This window comes from Phacochoerus africanus, chromosome 3, assembly GCF_016906955.1.
Source record: "Phacochoerus africanus isolate WHEZ1 chromosome 3, ROS_Pafr_v1, whole genome shotgun sequence".
In the NCBI taxonomy this organism is placed as follows: domain Eukaryota; kingdom Metazoa; phylum Chordata; class Mammalia; order Artiodactyla; family Suidae; genus Phacochoerus; species Phacochoerus africanus.
Window position 1 is genome coordinate 119,759,862 of NC_062546.1, and position 23,550 is coordinate 119,783,411.

Consider the following 23,550-nt stretch of genomic DNA (forward strand, 5'->3'; position numbering starts at 1 on the left):
CCCCTCGTTCCCTGTCAAGAATGGCTAACTGGGCCTAAATTGTTGATGTGAACAATGAGATTTATGCTGAACACGTTCCTGCCTTCTTGGGTCTGGGATTTTGGTACATGCTAGGCAGAGGGTACCTGTGTGAGCAGTTCACAGTTACAAATCTTGGGCACTGAGTCTCTAATGAGCTTCCCTGTAACTGACTGGTTTCACACGTGCAATCACAGTTCCTTGCTGCAGGCAGGCGGTAGGTGCATTCTGTGCACCTCTTCTGGGCGAGGGCTAGCAACTTGCGCAAGACTGTGCCATGCCCAATGCACCTTTTCCTTTTGCTGAATTTGTTTTGTATCCTTTGCTGGAATAAGTCATAGCCAGGAGTATAGCTCTACTGAGTTCTTTGGTTTTCTTTTGTGGATCACCACCAGACCTGTGGATGATCTTGGGGACCCTAACACACAAAGGCTTTTACATTGAGAATTCCATTAGGTATGCCAGTCCAGCACATTTTTCCTTGAGGGAAAGTGATCTCACAGTAAGATCATGTTACAGTAAAGAGTGTAGGCTATAAATCACGTGTTTAAAAACATCGGGATCTGTACAGTAAAGATAAAAATGTGAGGGGGGTGGCTCTGGCCTGACAAAGCACTTTTTTCACTGCTATGTAGATAAGCACTCAGCAAGTATTCCTGTAAGCAAACACACACACACGTACATTGTATATCATCTGTCTTAACTCATCCTCATAGTTTTGTAAAACCACTGTTGGGAAGATAACCATATATCCTTAAAAGAACAGTTGAATTGGGTAATATTTACATTTTGGTGCTTTTTATTTCTATATTTAAAGTAAGACAGTAATGATAATAATGGTCCTATATGAAGCAGGTTTGAAACCATCAGCTAAGTGTTGTGGGGTTTCTTTAATAATAAATAGAAGACATTAGGTCTGTCTGAACGCTAATGATTTGTGTGCTTCTCAGTTTTTGTTTTTGTTTTCTGAACAAAATTGGGGAAGTATCTTATGGAATAAACTTAGTAAAAGTGTTGTTTCATTGCAGTCTTGGACATTTCTGAGCTGTTTGACAGACCCTATAGAAGATGCTTGATAATCTCTAAAATTCTTGCAGTTCTGATTGGAATTTCACCCTGGAGCAGCTCTGCCCTCATCCCAGTGACTGATTGGGGCACCAGAGAGCATGTGTCTCAGCTGGCCAGTGAGACATCTGGACTAGATTGGCACGTGCCCTTTTGGCTCTTTGTCCCTTCTCCCTTCTTACTGAGTAAGATACCAGATGCAGTGCCCAGAGACACACGACCATTTTGTGACCATGAGACGGCAATTCTGTTTATGAATGATGAGAGAAAGCAGGGGGAAAGAGTCTGCCTGTCCCATGGTGCTTGAGAAGCTGCACCAGCCCAGCGCTGCCTACATCTAGGCTTTTTGTTATGTGAGAAAAAGAAATCCAGTTTGTCTTATTTCCCCACCACTACCAAAAAAAAGGATATTTCAGTAAAATGATAATAAAATAATGTATTTTGTTACACAACTAAGAATCAACCCTTAGAGAATTCGAATTTGGAAAAGAACAGCTATTTTCAGATTACATATGCGAAAGATTTCACATTTTTATAGAAATACAGACTCTTAGACACCTAGTCTGAATGAATAAATTGAAGGGAAGATAGGTCTTAGGGTTACACAATTAGATTTAAATTGGGAGAACTCATTTTTTTGGAAGACATTCTAACTATAGGCAAAGAGAAAATATATAGACTACACTGTTCATAGCTCTTGGAAGTCTACCAGGCTAATTTAAGCAGAAATGTCATTTGTTTGAAGAATATTTAGCAGCCGAGAATCAAAAGCAAGCTGGGGAGGAGTTCCTGTCGTGGCTGAGTGGTAATGGACCCGACTAGTATCCATGAGGACTTGGGTCCGATCCCTGGCCTCGCTCAGTGGGTTAAGGATCTGACATTGCTGTGGCTGTGGAGTAGGCCAACAGCTACAGCTATGACTCAACTGTTACCCTGGGAACCTCCATATGTTGAGGGTATGGCCCTAAAAAGAAAAAAAAAGGGCAAGCTGGAGAGTTCCCACTGTAGCAGAGTGGGTTAAGGAACCGGTGTGTCTCTGGCAGCTCAGATGACTGATGAGGCACAGGTTTGATCCCTAGCCCAGCAACTTGTACATACCATGGGTGGGACCAGAAAAAAGCATTCTGGAATTCTAGAACACCTGTGTGGAAATAGAACTTGCCATTGTCCTTACTGCTTAGAGTCACTTCAGGTTAAAGGTATGAGCTAGGTGCATCCAGTTGGCATAGATGGCTCTGGAGATAAACTAACATTCTTTGTGATTTCTACAATGTGTATAGAGATTTTCATTGTGATTTTGTTTTACATATTCTAACATCAGTATTTTGGATTGGCGTAATAGGACAAAATAATCACTGAAAACAAGTTGAAGTGAATAGGATTCATATCTTTGCAATAATGCGAACCAGCTTACTCTTATCTTTCATGTTACATGTAAGTGAACAGAACAGATACATTTGTATAACTGATTTTCAAGCTTTTTTGTCTCAAAACCCCTTTATGATACTTTTAAAATTTAAGGACTGCAAAGAGCTTTTATTTATGTGGATTATATTATTGACATTTAATTAAAACTGCAATTTAAAACATTTTTTAATATTTTTAAATTTTTATTGACGTATAGTTGATTTACAATGTTGTGATAATTTGTTGTACAACAAAGTGATTCAGTTATACATATACATACCCATTCTTTCTTAGATTATTTTCCCTTGTAGATTATCACAGAATATTGGGTAGAGTTCCCTGTGCTGTACAGCAAGTCCCCATTGATCAGTCATTCTATATACCTCAGTGTGCATGTGCCAGTCCCAAACCATATTTATTTCTTAAAAACAGCAATAACTAATCCATTACGTTTGAACATGCCCATGGATCACACCTTGCGAACTGCTACATTAATTCACAGTAAGTGGATAAAAGCAGTTTTTTCAGAGTTCCTGGCGTGGCACAGTGGAAATTAATCTGACTAGGAACTATGAAGTCGTGGGTTTGATCCCTGACCTTGCTTTAAAAAAAAAAAAAAAAAAAAGTTTTTCAACAAAACTTAGTCTTATTGTTACAATGTGACAATCTCCTTATCTAGACTTAAAAACTAACTTTTTGGTGTTAAAATATAGAAAAATAGAACTTTAAATTACAATTTAAATCAACTGGTATAAAAAATAGTTAAAACCTTTCTGTCATTTAACCGTTTAAACAAGGCTAATTCAGAGCTTTATATTTTCAAATGCTTTTATATAAATAGTTTCTTGGTCTTCTCAAAACTCTGACTTCTAAATTAGAATTGACCAAATCAGTTATTTTTGAGTCATATTATAATTTATTCTACAAATATGTTTGTATTGACGATGTCGGTAATTGTATCTTGTGGGCTGTAAATATTTTCCTGGATTTTTCTTTTATCTCCTTCTATATACAGAAGTTTGTGTTTAGTTGAGCTGGTCAAAGCCAGTATGTTTGAGATAGAGAGTTAACCTGATCCTCTTTCTACCTCTGGTGTCTGGCTTATCACGGACACATGGCACAGATTTCTTATGTGGAGACCTGAACCTTACTCTTCAGGAATATTTGGATATATCAAGTGATTGTGTATGTTGTACATCAGGGTGAATGGGTTTATCAGCCTGCTAACTGTTGTCCGTAAGGATATTACATATTAAATAATCTTTGTTCTGTTTTTGGTAATTTTTCTTTAGTAGGATTAGCTTGTTAAACTCTTAATGTTACTTGACTTGAAGATTCTCTTTTAAATATTTCTGCAAAGTGTTGGTTATTTGCCCCCATTTGACTTGAAAAACAAATTACTTGATGCTTGCTAGGCAGATGACATAGTTTTTTAAAGCTTTTCGCCATGACTTTTTTCCAGTTGTTAGTTCCATTGCAAAAAAAGACCTCTGCTAATTGTTTTCTCTGTCTTCAGCTTTTATGTAGGATCCTTTTCACTTTGGGTTTTGGCTTTTGTAAATTGATTCTTATATTAAGGACTTTTCTGTGCCCCAATGCATAATTCTTTGGCTTGACTCAACTGCCTTGGCTGTAAATACTCTGGCCCTGCAATCTGAACCAGCTATTTGAAGAACCTAATATGATTGATTATATCTAAAAATTACTAAAACAGAGTTCCCCTTATGCCTCACCAGGTTAAGAACTTGACTAGTATCCATGAAGATGCAGGTTCAATCCCTGGCCTTGCTTATGGGTTAAAGATCAGGCATTGCTGTGAGCTGCAGTGTAGGTCACAGATGATACTCGCATCTGGCAGTGTTGTGGCTGTGGTGTTAGGCTGGCAGCTGTAGCTGCAATTCAACCCCTAGCCTGGGAACTTGCAAATGCTGCAGGTGCAGCCCTAAAAAGAAAAAAAATTACTAGAGCGGCTTCTTGGTGTAGAACTCCTGTATAGTTTTCCTTACTAAACAAGTGACCTTATGGTTTTGTGATTTGCCTTTATTTATATATCAAATATACTTCTATAACATTCTGAAAGTCTACTTAGTATCCCATTCTATATATGTATCATATTTGTTTTATTAATTATTCAGTACATTTATAGTTTCCAGGTTTTTTTTTTTCTGAAAAGCCAGTCATTCCTTGTATCCATACATATTTATCTGATTTTATTCATAGTGTAGATGTCTGGCAGTGGAGCTGCTTGGTACAGTAGTGTAACTATGTATCAGTTAATGGTCAGTGTGGTTTATATAACAGAAAATCCAGTATAATAAAGGCTTGACCAAGGTCTCAGCATTTCTCCTGTGTACAGGAAAATCCCGAGGCAAGCAGTCCAGAGGTGATGGGGCAGCTCTGCAAAGTTACCAGGAAACCGGACATCTTGCTTTTAGTGTTTTATGGCCACTGTAGCAAATTACTACAAATTACTAAAACACAGAAATTTATTGTCTCACAGCCCTGGGGGGCCATAAGTCCAAAATCCAGGTGCTAGCTGGGCCACCCACCTCTGGGGGCTTCCAGCTTCTGGTGGCTGTTGGGTTCCTTGGCCACATCGCTTCAATCTGCCTCTGTCTTCACATGGACATGGTCTGTGTGTCTCAAAACTCCCTCTGCCTCTCTTAAAAGGATGTATGTAATTACATTTAGGGCCTGTTGGGATAATCTGGGCTAAGCTGCTCCCATCAAGATCCTTAATCACACCATTTTTATCAGAGGTCTTACAGACGGGTTCTGATGTTCAGGAAGGGAGTGTATCTCTGCAGTGTGTTTTTTCAACCTGCCACGTCTTCCAACACCCTGCTTGCTGTTACTAGGGAGCAGCCCTCGTCTTTATGGTCAGTGGTGGCTCCTAGAGTCCATATACATTCCAGGAAACAGGAGGGAGGGTGATGAAGGGCACACACCCTCCTTAAGGAAACTTTCCTGTTCCCACAGAACACTCCTTACATCTCACTGACCAGAACTTAGTTTTATCGCCATTCATAGCTGCATGAGGGGCTGGTGCTATGGACTGAATATTTGTGTCCTTCCCCAAATCCTTATGTGATGCTTAGTCCCCAGTGTGATGGTATTTGGAGATGGGGCCTTTGGTAGGTAATTAGGTCATGAGGGTAGACTCCCTCAGGAAGGGATTATTGCCCTTTATAAGAAGAGACACTAGAGAGAGAACATTTTTCTCAACACCCTATGAAGATAGAGCAAGAAGGTGTTCCTTGGCAAACCAGGATGAGGGTCCTCCCAGGAACTGGATCACCCGGCTCCTGAATCTTGTACTTCCTTATCTTCAGACCTGTGAAGAATAAATATCTGCTGTTTAAGCCACCTTATTAGTCTGGTTGGTTTTTGTTTTTTTGTTTGTTTTGTCTTTTTGCCTTTTCCAGGGCCGTTCCTGCGGTATGTGGAGATTCTCAGGCTAGGGGTTGAATTGGAGCTGTAGGCGCCGGCCTACGCCACAGCCACAGCAACGCAGGATCCGAGCCACGTCTGTAACCTACACCGCAGCTCACGGCAACACTGGATCCTTAACCCACTGAGCAAGGCCAGGGACCAAACCCTCAACCTCATGGTTCCTAGTCGGATTCATTAACCACTGCCCCACGACGGGAACTCCCTTAGTCTGGTATTTGTTCTAGCAACCTGTACTGACTAAGATAGCTGGGAAATGTAGTCTTTTACCTGGGAACATGGCTATCTTGAATATATTTAAATTATTGAGAAAAAGAGGTGAGTGGATATTGAGGTTAGGCAGTTTTTGCCTCAGATCAGTTTATAGTGATCTTTTTTTTGGTCTTTTTGTCTTTTAGGGCCACAGCCACGGCATACAAAGGTTCCCAGGCTAGGGGTTTAATCAGCTATAGCCGCCGGCTTACTCCAGAGCCACAGCAATGCTGGATCTGAGCCGTGTCTGCGACCTACACCACAGCTCACAACAACGCCATATCCTTAACCCACTGAGCTCAAGGCCAAGGATCGAACCTGCATCTTCATGGATGCTAGTTGGGTTCTTTAACCACTGAGCCACTACGGGAACTCCTCAGATCAGTTTACATTTCATTAGCTGTAGACAAGTGTTTTCTGAAGAAAATGTGCATTCCTGCCTGTAGCATTGCTAACACAAAGGGTGATCATCAAGTGGTACCCCTCCTCACTGTACTCCACCACTCCAAGCCATGCGGTTGAGCCAACAAAACCCAGAGGGTTTTCATCATTTCTCCAGATCTCCGGAGAAAGAAAGCTAAGTGGGATCTTTGTCTCCTTCCTTCTTTTGTTAGAGAAATCATAGAAATGGAGAGTGAGCAGTCGGACCTGCCATTGAGGTAACTGACTGCATCAGGACTGCTCATTGATTAGGGAACATGGTCAGAACCTGAGAGTATTCCCCTCTGAGAACAGGAGGAGCCCCAGCAAACCTCAGAAATGAATACACTTGGTAAGCACGTTAGAGTTCACTCTCCCTCTTGGAGTAGGTAGAAGCTTTCCACTGAAAGCTCAGCTACACAGTGAGAACAGCATGGCAGACAGGTTCCAGCAAGCAAAAAAGGAATATAGCTTGGAAATAAGATACCAAGAACCCAAAATAAGAAAGCAAACCTCATCCAAGGAACAGGAGAAAATTACTCACATATGCTCAAGTTATAGAACAACACACTGTGACTTAAATAAAAGAAGTTCAAAACAATAGCATGGCACAATGAGATGAATAGAGATTTAGGAAACAAATTGAGGGCAAAATTCATAGTGAAAATTAATGATGAGAGAAATAATTAGACATGACAAAATATAACTGTCTCTAGAAAGGAAGGACTTACTATAATCAGAAGGGATGCAATTGAAACCAAAAAGAACAGACAAACACGATTTTTAAAAAACAAGTAATCGTATCTGAAATAGGAAATTCAACAAATAAAGTAATCCGTCTTTGGACAGAAGTCCCCAGAATTTAAGGAATTATGGCATTTATAGATCAGAAGAATTTACTGAGTTTTAGGAGATCTTGATCTTAGGTTTCTGGCCTCAAGAACTGTTAGAAATTTGTTGTTTCTAGGCCACTGTGGTATTTTTGTTATAGCAGCCTGAACAGATTTAATATACTAGTGACTATAAGATTCATAAAAGAAAAAAATTGTCATTTTATATTTGGAAAATATATTTTCATATATGGAAAATCCAGGAGAATCTATGAACATGTGGAAGTTCCCAGGCTAGGGATTGAATCAGAGCTGCAGCTGGACAGCCTACACCACAGCTCGAGGCAACGACAGATCCTTAACCCACTGAATGGGACTAGGGATCCAACCCAAGTCCTCATGGATACTAGCTAGGTTCGTTACCACTGAGCCACAGTGGGAACTCAGATTCTGAATTATTAAAGTTTTCAAGTTGCAAGAGTATTATGTGAACAAGTAATTGTTTAAAATCCCAGCTTAATATCAGACATAAATGATCTTGAATTACACCCTATAAGCAACAACAAGTAGACATTCTTAGACAGTTATGCAAGTTGATTAACAAATAAAGGAAATCTGAATAAATGGTGCAGAGCTTTGTGGGGTTTTTTTGGGTTTTGTTTTTTTTTTAAATAGCCGCATCTGTGGCATATGGAAGTCCCCGGGGGCCAGGGACTGAATCTGAGCCACAGGTGCAGCAATGCTGGATCCTTTAACCTACTGCACCAGGCCAGAGATCAAACCCAAGCTTCTGCAGCGACCCAAGCTGCTGCAGTCTGATTTTTAATCCAATGCACCAGAGAGGGAACTCCTGCATAAATGGTGATCAGTATCATATACATCAATGGAAAGGCTGATTAAAGTGCTTTTTGCTCCAAGTGTGTAAATTCAGTGCAGTTTAAGTCAAAATCTGCAGATTTTCAAGGGATTTGACAAGTTAGCTCTTAAAATTCACGTTGTATCAGTCTGTACTGACACGGGTTAGTAGATCAGTAGGTTGTAGATGGAGCTTGGATCCCACATTGCTGTGGCTGTGGCGTAAGCCAGCAGCTGTGGCTCTCATTTGACCCCTAGCCAGGGAACTTGCATATGTTGCAGGTGCAGCCCTAAAAAGAAAAAAGAAACTTATAATTTTTTATTTAACCACCCTTAGTAGGTATAAAGTGGTATCTTCTTTTGGTTTTAGTTTTATGATTTTAAAATGTACATTTCAGGTGGTTTTTCCCTCCAGATTTTCTTTTAATAGACAAGAAACGATGCCTTCAAATCTGTGATACTTTCTAATTGTTCTTTTTTTTTTTTTTTTTTTTAAACAGGCTAAGGAAATTCTAACAAAAGAATCAAATGTGCAAGAGGTTCGTTGTCCAGTTACGGTCTGTGGAGATGTGCATGGTCAATTCCATGATCTTATGGAACTCTTTAGAATCGGTGGAAAATCACCAGACACAAACTATCTATTCATGGGTGACTATGTAGACAGAGGTTATTATTCGGTGGAGACTGTGACTCTTCTTGTGGCATTAAAGGTATGATTAATGAAATTCAGTTTTCCTTTATTTGATCTTTAAGCTGGCAAAAGGCAAGAGTGGTGGCATTGCGTATTATGTGTTCTAGTTTATGATCCACTTATTTTATAGCCTTTAAATTGAGTTGATTTTACATCTAGCCATTTATTCCCTTGTATAGAGTCATTTAACAAGGTTTTTTTTAATTCTTGCCTTGAAAAGTTTGTCATTCCTGTGTCTCTCTTTGCTGTCACACAAAGCATATCTTTATCACTTCATACTTTAATTAGTGCAATAGTGTGGTAATTAATATTTCTGTCTCCAAGATCTGACCCCTCCAAATCTACCTTGCATGTACTACGGGATTAAATTTCTCTCATTAAACACTTGCATCTTGTTGTTTCAATGTTCCCAATGATTCCATGTTCCCTGTAGAGTCAAGCTCACATTCCTTGGCTGGACCTCTACCATCTAGCCTGAATTTGCTGCTAATAGGTGGTAGCATAAACCCCTTGCCTCAAATCAAAGAGTTTCAGTGCTCTGCCTGTCTCCAAATATTTCCTTCTCTGGTTTCTCCAAAAGATTACTCTGTCTGATTTCTTTCCACTTCTGCCAGGACTCAGCTCAAGTCCTCCTTCTCCCATAAAGCCATTTTAGTTTTACTCCTTCTATTCTAAATGATTGTGAAACTCATTCTCCCATCCTTTATTTATGTTACATAGTGGTGTATTGCCTCGTATTATTTACTTCTCGTACCTCCTAATGAAATCAGTCTCTAACCAGCAGAATTCATGTATTGTATTTGTGCAGACCTGGCACCTAGTTTTGAACACTGAGTTTAGTATTGGACCCATGATGGATGCTTAGTAAAATATTTATGAAGTATGCATTTGCAGCTTTTTGGTTTACAAAATCTGATGCATTTCCATACTTCTTATCAGACACATTCCTAACTAAATAGTATACCATAAAGTATGTCTGTATGTTTTGTTATGAAAAAGAGACTAAATACATTTATAATCTTGCCCAGATTTGTTAGGGCCTGTTTTTGTGTTTTGTTGGCAAATACACTCTTCCTGTGGAAATAAGAGGGAGGGAGAAGTTGGTCTGTAGAGAGTTTGTCTTGGGTCCAGACTTGTGATCTGTGTCCCTTCAACATTAAAACATCAGTGTTCTGGAAAGACTGACTAGTGGTAGTCTGAGGATGAAAAAGATGTTAGAGACAATCAGATACAATTTTATTATAGTAATATAGATATCAGTTAATAAGGATTTCAGTGAGGGGAGTGTGACTACATGATGAAGAATGACTATTAAAAATTATTTTAAAGATTAAAGAGGACCTGGTGGCGAATGAAAAATTTTTTATTCTGAAAAAGAATTAACATTTAATGAAATAGCATTTAAAGAAAGAGCCATTTAAAAAAAAAGAAGAAGAAGAAAGAGCCATTTAAAGAAATGGGGTCTGAGGTTAGGAGTTCCCATTGTGGCTCAGTGGTAGCGAGTCCGACTAGCATCCATGAGGACACAAGTTCGATCCCTGGCCTCGCTCAGTGGGTTAAGGATCTGGTGTTGCCATGAGCTGTGGTGTAGGTTGCAGACGCAGCTTGGACCCCTGGTTGCTGTGGTGTGGGCCAGCAGCTGTAGCTCCAATTTGACCACTAGCCTGGGAACCTCCATATGCTATGGGGTGGCCCTAAAAAGACAAAAAAAAAAAAAAAAGAAAGAAATGGGTCTGAAGATAATGGGCAAAACATAACACTAGTAAAAGTATGTACCATGGGTTTCTTTTGCTTTTCCTCAAGGTGCGGTATCCAGAACGCATTACAATATTGAGAGGAAACCACGAAAGCCGACAAATTACCCAAGTATATGGCTTTTATGATGAATGTCTGCGGAAGTATGGAAATGCCAATGTTTGGAAATATTTTACAGATCTATTTGATTATCTTCCACTTACAGCTTTAGTAGATGGACAGGTGTGTATGTGAGGGTGGATAAAAGTAGGAAAGGATTTTTATTAGTAATTTGTAGTCTGGGTTTACATGGCATTCTTTCTGCATCTCCTTGGACTTTTCTGTCTCTTTCCCTTAAAGTTTCAGAACAAGGAATTGGGTAAGTTTTATGTACATTGAGACCAGCAAGTTCTTCCTTTCCTCCTTCTCCACCTTCCCATTTCCCTTTCACTTTTCTCCTTTCCGTCTGTTTATATATCATGTGTTAAATGAAGATCTCTGACTCTTAAGTAGTAAAACAAAACTTAAGTTAGAAATTAAATAGAGGACTTCCTGTTGTAGCTTTACAAACCTGACTGCTGTCCTGAGGATGCGGGTTCGATCCCAGGCCTTGCTCAGTGGGTTAAGTTGCCATGAGCTACAGTGTAGGTCCCAGACACAGTTTGGACCCACATTGCTGTGGCTGTGTCATAGGCCGGCAGCTGCAGCTCTGATTCAACCTGTAGGCTGGGAACTTCCATATGCCACAGGTGCGGCCCTTAAAAAAACAGGGGGAGAAGGAGAAATTAAATAGAAAAGGATAAATGAAAATGAAAAATCGGCCTCCTTGGGAACTTTCACAACCTGATACTAACACAAAAATCACTTCTAAGTGACTGGACCAAAAAGTATGATGTAAACCAAAACTTTTGGATGTAAATAAGGAATGAAATGCGAGGAAATGCATTTATTTATAGATTATTTTGTAGAAAAATAGAAATGTGAAATGAATATTTAAAGAATGAAACAGTTGGAGTTCCTGTAGTGACACAGTGGAAACAAATCCGATTAGTATCCATGAGGATGCAGGTTCAATCCCTGACCTCGCTCAGGGGTTTGGGGATCTGATTTTGCCATGAGCTATGGTGTGGTGTAGGTCACAGATGTGGTTTGAATCCTATTCCTGTGGCTGTGACTTAGGCCAGCAGCTGTAGCTCCAATTTGACCCCTAGCCTGGAAACTTCCATATGCCTTGGGTGCAGCCCTAGAAAGCAAAAGGAAGGAATGAAACAGTAAAATAATCTTAAAAAAGGATAAAAACAAAAATGGATACCAAGAAATGCAGAGTTGAACAATATGGCCAGAAGCAGTTTTGAAAGTCTAATAAAGAAATTCAATACCCAAAACTGATGTAGAAAAAGGCCACATAAAACACTAGGATTAAGAAGGTATTGCGCAGTGGTTAACGAATCCAACTAGGAACCATGAGGTTGCGGGTTCAGTCCCTGCCCTTGCTCAGTGGGTTAACGATCCGGCGTTGCCGTGAGCTGTGGTGTAGGTTGTAGACGCGGCTCGGATCCTGTGTTGCTGTGGCTCTGGTGTGGGCCAGTGGCTACAGCTCCGATTCGACCCCTAGCCTGGGAACCTCCATATGCCGCAGAAGCGGCCAAAAGAAATAGCAAAAAAAGACCAAAAAAAAAAAAGAAGGTATTGCTGTAAGTTTGGAGGCATTTACATGTCACAGTTAACAGTTACAGCTTTATTCCAGTAAATTTGGGGGGGAAATAGATGAAATTTATTATAATAAAATATAATATTATTTATTAATTTATATTAATTATAAATTAATTATATTAATTATTAGGAGTTCCCATTGTGGCTCAGAGGGTTAAGAACCTGACAGTCTCCTGAGGATACAGGTTCAAACCCTGGCCTTGCTAAGTGGGTTAAGGATCTCGCATTGCCACAAGCTTCAGTGTAGGTCACAGATGTGGTTTGGAACTCATGTTGCTGTGACTGTGGCATGAGCCACAGCTGTGGCTCCAATTCAGTCCTTGGCCCAGAAACTTCCATTTGCCACAGGTACAACCATAAAAAGAGGGGGAAAAAAAACTCATCAAAATCAAGAGAAAATTGCCTTCTAAAACTTGTATTATCTCTTAACGTAGAATCCATGGAGGAATATATATATTCCCCCCACCCGAGAAGAAAAAAGTATTATTCAGTTTTGTTTTGGGAAGTCCTAGCCAGTGCACTAAGCAATAAAAAGAACTAAAAGGTATAAACATTGAGAAGAAAATATTTTTTGCAAGCAACATGATTATGTACTTAGAAAATTCTAGAAAATTGAACTGTTGGAACCAGTAACAGGAAAGGGGGAAATACACTATAGAAAATACCTAGGATTATAAAGAAAAAAGTATATTTAAATGTTAATAGCTCTAATAATGTGTTTTTGTATTGTATTTTATAAGTTTATTAAACATTATTTTGTAAAGAAAAGCCACTGGTATTGACATGTAGCCATTATTTTTACTCTATTGTCTTTTAGCATTTAATAAAATAAGTTCATTTTAAATTCATAAACAGATATTCTGCCTCCATGGTGGCCTCTCTCCATCCATAGATACACTGGATCATATAAGAGCCCTGGATCGTTTACAAGAAGTGCCACACGAGGTAAACTTAGTTTTAATAAGAGAGAAATACAACCACATTGTGGTACAGCTAGATCAGTTAAACATGACTACTAATAATTTGTACCACGTACTTCATTTTCTTGGTCAGGGCCCAATGTGTGATCTCTTATGGTCGGATCCAGATGATCGTGGTGGGTGGGGCATCTCACCACGTGGTGCTGGCTACACATTTGGACAAGATATTTCTGAAACATTTAACCATGCCAATGGCCTCACACTGGTTTCTCGTGCTCACCAACTGGTAATGGAGGTATGTCCTTTTCCTATAAGATGATCTCTATTTCAAGTAAACGTATCCATAGTAAGGCTTCATGAATTAAAATGTCGGTAGTTCCGTCGTGGCGCAGCGGGAACAAATCCAACTGGGAACCATGAGGTTACAGGTTCAATCCCTGGCTTTGCTCAGTGGGTTAAGGATCTGGCATTGCTGTGAGCTGTGGTGTAGGTCACAGACAGCTCGGATCCCACGCTGCTGTTGCTGTGGCATAGGCCAGCAGCTGTAGCTCTGATTTGACCCCTAGCCTGGAAACCTCCATGTGACGTGAGTGCGGCCCTAAAATGCAAATAAAATAAAACCAATGCTTTAAAAAAAAGTGAATTAAAATTTCAGAAACATTCCTCCTCATTACCTAAATGAAAGGAGAAAAAATTTTGCTGGTTTAAGCAAATAGGGAAAGGACTAGTTGGCCAAAGTAAAATTATAACTCACTTTTGAAGTTAATTTAGAATTAGAGGAAAATTGAAAAAATAGTAACAAAACATTTCCTTGTATCCTACGCTCAGATTCCACAAAGATAAATATTTTAATATTTGCTTTATCATTCTGTCTCTTCCTTCCTGTTCCTCCTACCCCACATTACTTTTTTTGAACTGTTTGAATGTCAGTTGCAAAAGATGCCCCTTTATATTCAAATTTCCATGTGTATTTTGTAAACTAAGGACATCCTCTTACACAACCACTCTATAGTTGTCACAGGAAAATTTCATTGCTATGGTACTATTATCTAAATACCTTGTTCACATTTTTATTATCTCACTGATGTCCTTTATAGAAAAATTTAATTGTATATGTGGGTGTTTAATCCAGGATCATGTTGTATTCAGTCCCTTTTGATGTGGAAATAATTCCTCAGATCTTAGTTTTGCATAATCTTGACTTTTTGAAGACTACAAGCCATTTTACTTTGTAGAAATGTCTTAATTTGTGCCTTGGCTGATGTATCCTTCTGATCAGGGTGTGCATTTTGAGCGGCATGCCACAGCTCAATGTTGTGTCCTTCTCGTTGTATCATATCAGGTCGTGAGGGCTGTCCCACTGCTGGTGGTGTTAACTTGGATCACTTAGTTAAGGTGATGCGTACTAGACTTCTCTACTTCGATGTTACTAGTGTTTAAACAAGAAAAGAATTTAAAGAGAATATGATCCTTCCAAACCAGCAGGGAGTGCCTTCAAGATGTTAGAGAACACGTCACTAACCCAGTTGAGGCAGGAGGGGGTGGCAGCATGGTAAATCAAGAATATATCTTCATTGGAGTTCTCATTGTGGCGCAGCTGAAACGAATCTGACTGGTATCCATGAGGATGCCAGTTTGATCCCTGGCCTCACTCAGTGGGTCACCAACCCAGCATTTCCATGAGATGTGGTGTAGGTTGCAGACTTGGCTTGGATCCTGCATTGCTGTGGCTGTGGTGTAGGCTGGCAGCTGCAGCTCTGATTTGACCCCTAACCTGGGAACCTCCATGTGCCGTGGCTGCAGCCCTAAAAAGCAAAAGAAAAAAGCTGTATCTTTATATGTTAAAGACAAATATAATTATATCAAATAATCATAAGAAATTTGGATGAAAAATTTTACTACCCTGCTTCCTAGGGTTCTCAAATTGGGTAAATAATCAGAATTCACCTGTTATTTGGGATTTTTTTTTAACATGCTACAGACTAGAATTAGATGGAAAATGGTATATCAGTATATCAATTAGGTAAAAATATCCGAAATATAGCTAATAATATGAATCAGTAAAGGCTATATAAGGCAAAAGTATGTTTAGAAATAAAAAGAGAGCTTTGCTGATTAAAATTGGTCCAGTTTTCTAGGAGGAGATAATTCTAAATTTCTATTTACATAGTAACAGAGCCAAAATATATAAAACAAAAATTGACACAATTTATGAGGAAAAAACATCATTGTGGGAGAAATTTGAATACACATCCTAGCCCAGCTCTCAAGCATAGACTAAGCATAAAAACAGTTACTGAGCTCCATGTAACAGAACCCTCTGCCCAAAGTTGAGTGTTCAGTGCAAATGAACACCATATAAGGTAAGGCAGGAGACTATATTTCCAGAGAAAACTTGTAAACAGTTTTGAGTACAGTTTTCTAAACTTAACCTTTGTCGACACAGTTTATGGTGAAATACTGACAATACACATTTTTAAATGCTGCAGGGATACAACTGGTGTCATGACCGGAACGTTGTTACCATTTTCAGTGCACCCAATTACTGTTATCGTTGTGGGAACCAGGCTGCTATCATGGAGTTAGATGACACTTTGAAATATTCCTTGTAAGTAACTTGAAATTTTAATTGTAGGTAATCATTTTTAGAAGGAACATTTTAATGTATTTGTTAAAGTTAGCGGTAGGGAATTTCTGCTTGTGGAGTGGTGAAGTGAAGTACATGGCAAACAGGAACAGCCATTGGATTGGAGAAGGTTATTTGAAGCAGTTATTTCCAGTTTTTGGAAATTGTCCTAAAGGCACGCAGCAAATATAGAAACGCTTATGCTAGAAAATCTACTAACTCTCAGTATAACACCAGAGCCTGTGGAATTTAAGCCATAATGTGTTCCCTCCCATTTCTAGATTCCTTGTACAGAAACTGTTCTGCATAGTCATTCCACCCTGGGTGGGTGTGGTCAAGAAGATGGGGTTTCCCTCCTCCCCAGCTCTCAGTCTGGGGCTGTGGTTTCTCCCTCAGCAGGCAGGTGCAAGCATATCTCACCTACCCTAGTCCTAGGTACAGAAGCTCTACTCCCAGTGGGTGTGAGCAGTCAGACTAAGACTCCTTTCCCCTGCCTAGCTCCTAGGGTGGAGCCCCTCTTCCAGGCATGCATGGCAGACACAGAATGTGGTACCCCCAGCACTTGCTCTAGAATAGGGGTTGTCACTTATAAGGGGGCCCCCATACCTGCCTGCAACTCTGGAACGCTGACCTGGAAGTTCTATTCAGAGGGGAACACAGAACAAAAAGTTCCTTACCCCTGCTTGAGGGAACTGACCTTACTCAGAATAGAGGGTCAGGAATTGCAAACCTAAGTATTTTGTTTAAGACAGTGGGTATTATGGTAGAGACCAATGAAGAAAGCTCTCATAGCTACCAAAATACTAGTAGTAACAAGCTAAAGAGCAGAGCAAGGAAACATTTAACAGATAAAACCAGAGAAAGAGATAACTGAGAAGAGCTTTCCTGGGATCATCACAGTCAGCACTGGGAGACAAGCACATATATTAGGCTGTAGCCACATAGGAGCAATCAGAATAGTGTTTAGGGCATTCTTGAAAACATTTCGAACCACACGTAAATTGTACTGGGTTGGCTGGTTTACCCCCCAAATCCATGTCCAGCCAGGACCTCATAATGTGATATTATTTGGAAGTAGGGTCTTTGCAGGTGTTATTAGCTAAGATAAGGTCATCCAGGATAAGGGTGAGCCCTAGATTCAATCTAATGTTTCCTTAGAAGAAACACAAAATGCTGATGATCCGAAAGAAAAAATCTTGAAAACAATAAGAGAAAAATAACTTACAAAAGGGAATCTTAGCATAATCAGCTGACATCTCAGAAAGGCACTAAAACAGACTTCTGAAAATAAAAAACTTGGAGTTCCCATTGTGGCTCAGCACTTAACGAACCGGACTAGCATCCATGAGGACATGGGTTCAATCCCTGACCTCGCTCAGTGAGTTAAGGATCCATTGTTGCCATGAGCTGTGGTTTAGGTCGCAGACATGGCTCAGATGCATTGCCGTGACTGTGGTGTAGGCCTATGGCTACAGCTCCAATTGGACCCCTAGCCTGGGAACCTCCATATGCTGCTAGTGCGGCCCTAAAAAAAAATAATAAAAATAAAAAACTCAACCAAAGTCATATCCAGCACAACTTCAAAAATGAATTCAAAAGAAAGACATACCCAGCTAAACAAAAATTGAAAGAATTCAGTGCTAGCAGACCTGCCATACAAGAAATACTAGAGGGAGTACTTCAGACTGAAAGCAAGTGACACCAGAAAGTAAATCGTTTATGCACATAAGATAGTAATTGTAAAAGACAGTGGAATTGCACCTTCTTAACTGATTTAAAAACCAGTCGCTTGACACATTATGAATCTATTTGTAGTATAATTGATCTTGTAAGAAATGTAGTCATAGATTTGACAGTAACAGCACAAAGAAGGTGGGTGGCAATAAAGCTGTACTAAAGTAAGGAAGTGACACCAGATGGTAATTTGAATTAAAGGAAGAATATGAAGAAAACAAAAGTAAGAAGGTTAACATAACAAAACCTATAGGTAAGCCCTCATTTCTTTCTTCTCTCAGCTTTAAGGTCAGAAGAGTATATAAAATAGTAATTATAATGTATTTTTGAGTTTGTAACTTATGTATATGTATAAAATCAATAGCAAAAAGGGAATGGAAAGGAGCTATAAATTATCTAGGAGTAAATAATCTTTAATTCACTAGAATTTATAAACCTAAAGTAGAATCTCAAAAGCTGTGTATCGTACATTCTAGAACAACCACTAATAAAGTAACTTTAAACTTACTGAACGAATTTAAATAGCATGTTAGAAAACAACATTTTTTTCAGAAATCAGTTGCATTTCTATATACTAACAAGGAAATACTAGAAAAGGACTATTGAAAATTATTTTTTTAAATTGTACCCAAAAAAGTTAAATACCTAGGAATAAACATCACCAAGGAGGTGAAAGACTTATGTGCTGAGAACTATAAAACATTAATCAAGAAATTAAAGAGGATTCAAAGAAATGGAAACATATACCATGCTCCCAGGTTGGAAGAATTAATAATGTTAAAATGGCCGTACTACCCAAAGCAATCTACAGGTTCAGTGCAACCCCTATCAAAATACCCATGACATTTTTCACAGAACTAGAACAAACAGTCCAAAAATGTATATGGAGCCATTAATGACCCAGAATTGCCAAAGCAATGCTGAGGGGGAAAAAAAAGCAAGCAGGAGGCATAACCCTCTGAACTTCATACAATATTACAAAGCTACAGTAATCGAGACAGTGTGGTACTGGTACAAAAACAGACATACAGAACAATGGAACAGAATAGAAAACCCAGTAATAAACCCAGACACCTACGGTCAATTAATCTTCAACAAACAAGGCAAGAATAAAAATGGGAAAAATCTCTTCAGCAAGTGGTGTTGGGAAAACTGGACAGCTGCATGTAAATCAGTGAAACTAGAACACACCCCCTCAGCATGCGCAAAAGTAAACTCAGAATGACTTGAAGACTTGGACATAGGATACCATAAAACAACCTAGAAGAGAACACAGGCGAAATGTTCTCTGACATCAACCCTACAAATGTTTTCTTAGGTCAGTCGCCCAAGGCAGTAGAAATGAAAACAAAAATAAACCAATGGGACCTAATCAAACTCATAAGCTTTTGCACAGCAAAGGAAATCATTAAAAAAAAAAAATACATGAAAAGACAAAACAAGCCAATTGAAAAATGGGCAGAAGATCCAAACAGACATTTCTCCAAAGAAGATAGATGGACACCCAATAGGCACGTGAAAAAAAAGTCCACAAATAACAAATGCTGGCGAGGGTGTGGAGAAAAGGGAACCCCCCTACACTGTTGGCGGAAATGTAAATTGGTGTAACCATTATGGAAAACAGTATGGAGGTTCTTCAGAAAGCTAAATATAGAAAGAACTTCCATATGACCCAGCAGTCCCACTCCTGGGCATATATCTGGGCAAAACTTTCATTCAAAAAGATACATGCACCCTTACATTCATTGCAGCACTCTTCATAATAGGGAAGACATGGAAACAATCTAAATGTCCCTTGACGGATGAATGGATTAAGACATGCATATACGCAATGGAATACTACTCAGCCATAGAAAAGAACAAAATAATGCTATTTGCAGCAACATGGATGCAGTTCAAGATTCTCATACTAAGTGAAGTAAGTCAGAAAGAGAAAGACAAATACCATATGATATCACTTAGATGTGGAATCTAAAATATGGCACAAATGAACCTTTCTACAGAACAGAAACAGACTCAAGACATAGAGAATAGACTTGTGGTTGCCAGGGGGGAGCCAGGGGAGTGGGATGGGCAGGAGGTTTGGGGTTAGTAGATACAAACTATTACATTTAGAATGGTTAAGCAATGAGAACCTCCTGTATAGCACAGGGAACTATGTCCAATCACTTGTGACAGAACGTGATAGATGATAATATGACAAAAGGAATGTATATTTTTGTATAATTGGGTCACTTTGCTATACAGCAGAAATTAACAGAACATTGTAAATCAAGTATAAAAATTTTTAAGAAAGAGAAAATAACATTTTGCTTAAAAAGCAGTTAAAGCAGGAACCAAGAAACAAAGCCATGTTTTTTAAAAAGGAAAAGAAAATGGCAGGAATAAACCCATTCGTATCAATAACACTGAGTCATCTAAGCAATGCAATTAAGAGGCAGAGTTTATCAAGTTGATTTTTTTTTAAAGATCTATATAATGTCTATAGGGAACATAATTTAGATTCAAAAACACAAATAGATTGGAGCTCCGTTTGTGGCTCAGAGGAAACGAATCTGAATAGCATTCATGAGGATGAAGGTTTGATCCCTGGCCTTGCTCAGTGGGTTAAGGATCCACGAGCTGTGGTGTAGGTTGCAGACATGGCTCAGATCTGGCATTGCTGTGAATGTGGTGTAGGCTAGCAGCTGCAGCTCTTATTTGACCCCTAGCCTGGGAACCTCCATATGCTGCTGGTGCAACCCTAAAAAATAAATTAAAAATAAATTGAAATGGTGAAAAAGATATACCACTCAAATAAATAGTAACCATAGAAGTGCTGCACTGTATTATTAATATCAGACCAAGTAGATTTCAAAACAAAAATTATCATTAGACATAAAAAAGGACATTCAGAGTGATAAAAAGTCAGACTAGGGAGTACAGTGTTTAAGGCATTACCCTGCTGTGGCCTCCTTTGCCTGGCAAAGCAGTGAAAGCTATCTTTTACTCCTTGACACCCCCCCCCCCCAAAAAATGGACAGCTAGGCAAATACCACAAATACATACACTTAACAGTGGAGCCCTAGAATGTATGGAGCAAGAGTGAACAGAAGTGAAGGGAGTAATAGAGAATTCAGCAATAATATTTGTGAGACTTCATTAAGCCATTTGCAGTAATAGAACTAGGCAGAAGATCAGCAAGGAGATAGAAGACTTGAGAAACACTCTGATGTCTGCAGAACACTCCACCCAGCAGCAGCGGAACATGGCTACTCAGACACACACGGAACATCCAACAGACTATATGCCAGTTTACCAACCAAGCTTCAGATTAGAGTCATACAGAGTATGTTCTTCAGACACAGTGAGATGAAATTAGAAATCAGTAACAAGAAAAACTGGGACATGTATAAATATTTGGAAATTAACATGCTCCTAAATAATCTGCAGGGCAGTGGGGGAGGTGTCAAAGAAGAAATCACAAGGGAAGCGAGAAAATATTTGAGTGGAAATGAAACACAGTGTATTAAAACTTATGGGATACAGGAAAGCAATGTTTGCAGGGAAATTTATAACTATTGAAAAAATAGAAATTAACAGTCTGCAACCCAGAAGAGGGTTCTCACCATCACTCACCCATCCATGCTGGCACCTTCATGTCTGACTTCCAGCTTCAGAACTGTGAGACTGGAGTTCCCATCATGGCTCAGTGGTTAACAAATCTGACTAGGAACCATGAGGTTGTGGGTTCGATCCCAGGCCTCACTCAGTGGGTTAGGGATCCGGCATTGCCATGAACTATGGTGCAGGTCACAGACTCGGCTCGTATCCAGCATCGCTATAGGCCAGCAATTACAGCTCCGATTAGACCCCTAGCCTGGGAACCTCCATATGCTGCAGGTGTGGCCCTACAAAAAAGAAAACTACAAACTAATACTCTATCCATATAGATGCAAAAATCTGCAATAAAATATTAATAAACTTAACCTAGCAGTACTAAAAAGGATTATACACTATGACCAAGGGGGATTTATCCTAGGAATGAAGAGTTCAAAATATGAAAATTACTCTAATAAACTATGGTAATGAAGAACAAAAACCATCTGATCATCTCAGTACAGCCAGAAGAGGCATTTGTCAAAATCCAGCACCCTTCACAATAAAAATACAATTGAACCTTCAACAACACAGCTTTGAATTGAGTGGACTCACTCATACATGGATTTTTTTTTTTTTTTAAGTACTTTAAATACTGCAACACCACAGGATCCTTGGAACCACAAGTAGGGAGTAACTGTATACAGAGGTCTGGCTATAAGTTGTACTCAGATTTTCAACTGCAGAGGGTCAGGACCCCAGCATTGTTCAAGGGTTAACTGTAGTCAGCTAATCAAAAGGAACTCGCTTATCCTAATAAAGGTCATCTACAAATCCTCACAGCTAATTACGTCTTTCTTAATAGTGAAGGACTCAATACTCTCCCCTAAAATCTAGAACAAGCACATCTGTTCCCATTACTTCCATTCACCTGGTAGTAATACTACAGACCATTTAGTCCATGAACCAGATGTGTTATCTGACCTGGTCTCCACTGTAGTCATAACGCTGAAGAGGTAGGAGACAGGACGCTCTTTCTACTTCAGTGGCTTGTTCTCTGTTGATTTGTTTGCATGCAAAGTCAAATCTTTTCATTATCTGCTTTCTTTTTTTTGCCATTTATAGCCTTCAATTTGACCCAGCACCTCGTCGTGGAGAGCCTCATGTGACCCGGCGCACCCCAGACTACTTCCTGTAAATTCTTCCTGGGAAAACCTACCTTTATATGTGGAAGTATACCTGGCTTTTTAAAATATATATATTTCAAAACAAAACAAAAAGTAACAGTAATCTATGTGTTTCTGTAGCACATTGGGATCTGTCTTGGCATTAAACCATATCATGGACCAAAATGTGCCATACTAATCTAATGATGAGCATTTAGCACAATTTGAGACTAAATTTTTAGTACAACACTATGTTCTAGATTCGTCAGTCTTAACAGTTTGCCTGCTGTATATGTAGTAACCATTTTTCTTGGGACTGCTCAAACAAAAAAGGTAACTAATTCCATCTCCTTTTGCACTTACTTGGAAATTTTAGTTAGAGCGTTTAACTGGCATGGATTAATAGAGTTGGGTTTTTATTTTTAAGAAAAATTCACAAGCTATCTTCCACTTAATTCATTACCCTTTATTTTATCGAAATGTGTAATTAACTGAAAAAAGGATTCTTCTTGGGAGTACGTTGTCATAACATTTAAAGAGATTTCCCTTCATTTAAACTGAATTACTGTTTTATGTTGATCTGCATATTTCTGTATATTTGTCATGACAGTGCTTGCATTCTATTTGGTGTATTGAGCAAATAAACTTTCCACTTTAAACAAAATACATTCATTTACTGTGGTGCACTAAATTTTACTGTTTTGAAATTTCATATAAAAACCTCTTTATCTGTAATAAACAGTTGTGTTGAGGTATTTTAAATATAGTGTTCTTTTAAAGGACTTAATTTCAGAAGAAGAATTTTAATAGTACCTATAATAACTTTTAGGCTATAAAAAACATTTTAATTTTTAAACATCATTTCATTAGTTAATTTGTATTAATGTAGTCACATTTAAACTATGGATTATATGCTGAAATGCAAGACATCCTATAGCTGAGTAGACTCTTAAAAACCAAAATTTTGTTTTCTCTCTAACTTTTGATCTAAAAATGAGAATAATCTCCAGAGGAAGGTTTAATAAAAGTACTACTATTAAATTATCATGCTAAGTGAAGTCAGACAAATATGATATCACTTATATGTGGA

General features: G+C 38.8%; 1 protein-coding gene across 1 annotated transcript in view; it reads left to right on the forward strand.

The window, feature by feature from the left end:
- The window catches only part of PPP2CB (protein phosphatase 2 catalytic subunit beta), a 32,892-nt gene extending 9,768 nt beyond the window's left edge, over window positions 1–23,124 (forward strand). The window contains exons 2-7 of the mRNA XM_047772537.1: window positions 8,798–9,007; window positions 10,792–10,965; window positions 13,291–13,380; window positions 13,489–13,650; window positions 15,845–15,963; window positions 22,420–23,124. Of these exons, the coding sequence (XP_047628493.1) occupies window positions 8,798–9,007; window positions 10,792–10,965; window positions 13,291–13,380; window positions 13,489–13,650; window positions 15,845–15,963; window positions 22,420–22,492 (828 nt within the window). The 3' untranslated portion in view covers window positions 22,493–23,124. The remainder of the gene's footprint in view (window positions 1–8,797; window positions 9,008–10,791; window positions 10,966–13,290; window positions 13,381–13,488; window positions 13,651–15,844; window positions 15,964–22,419) is intronic.
- The last annotated feature ends 426 nt before the right edge of the window (window positions 23,125–23,550 follow it).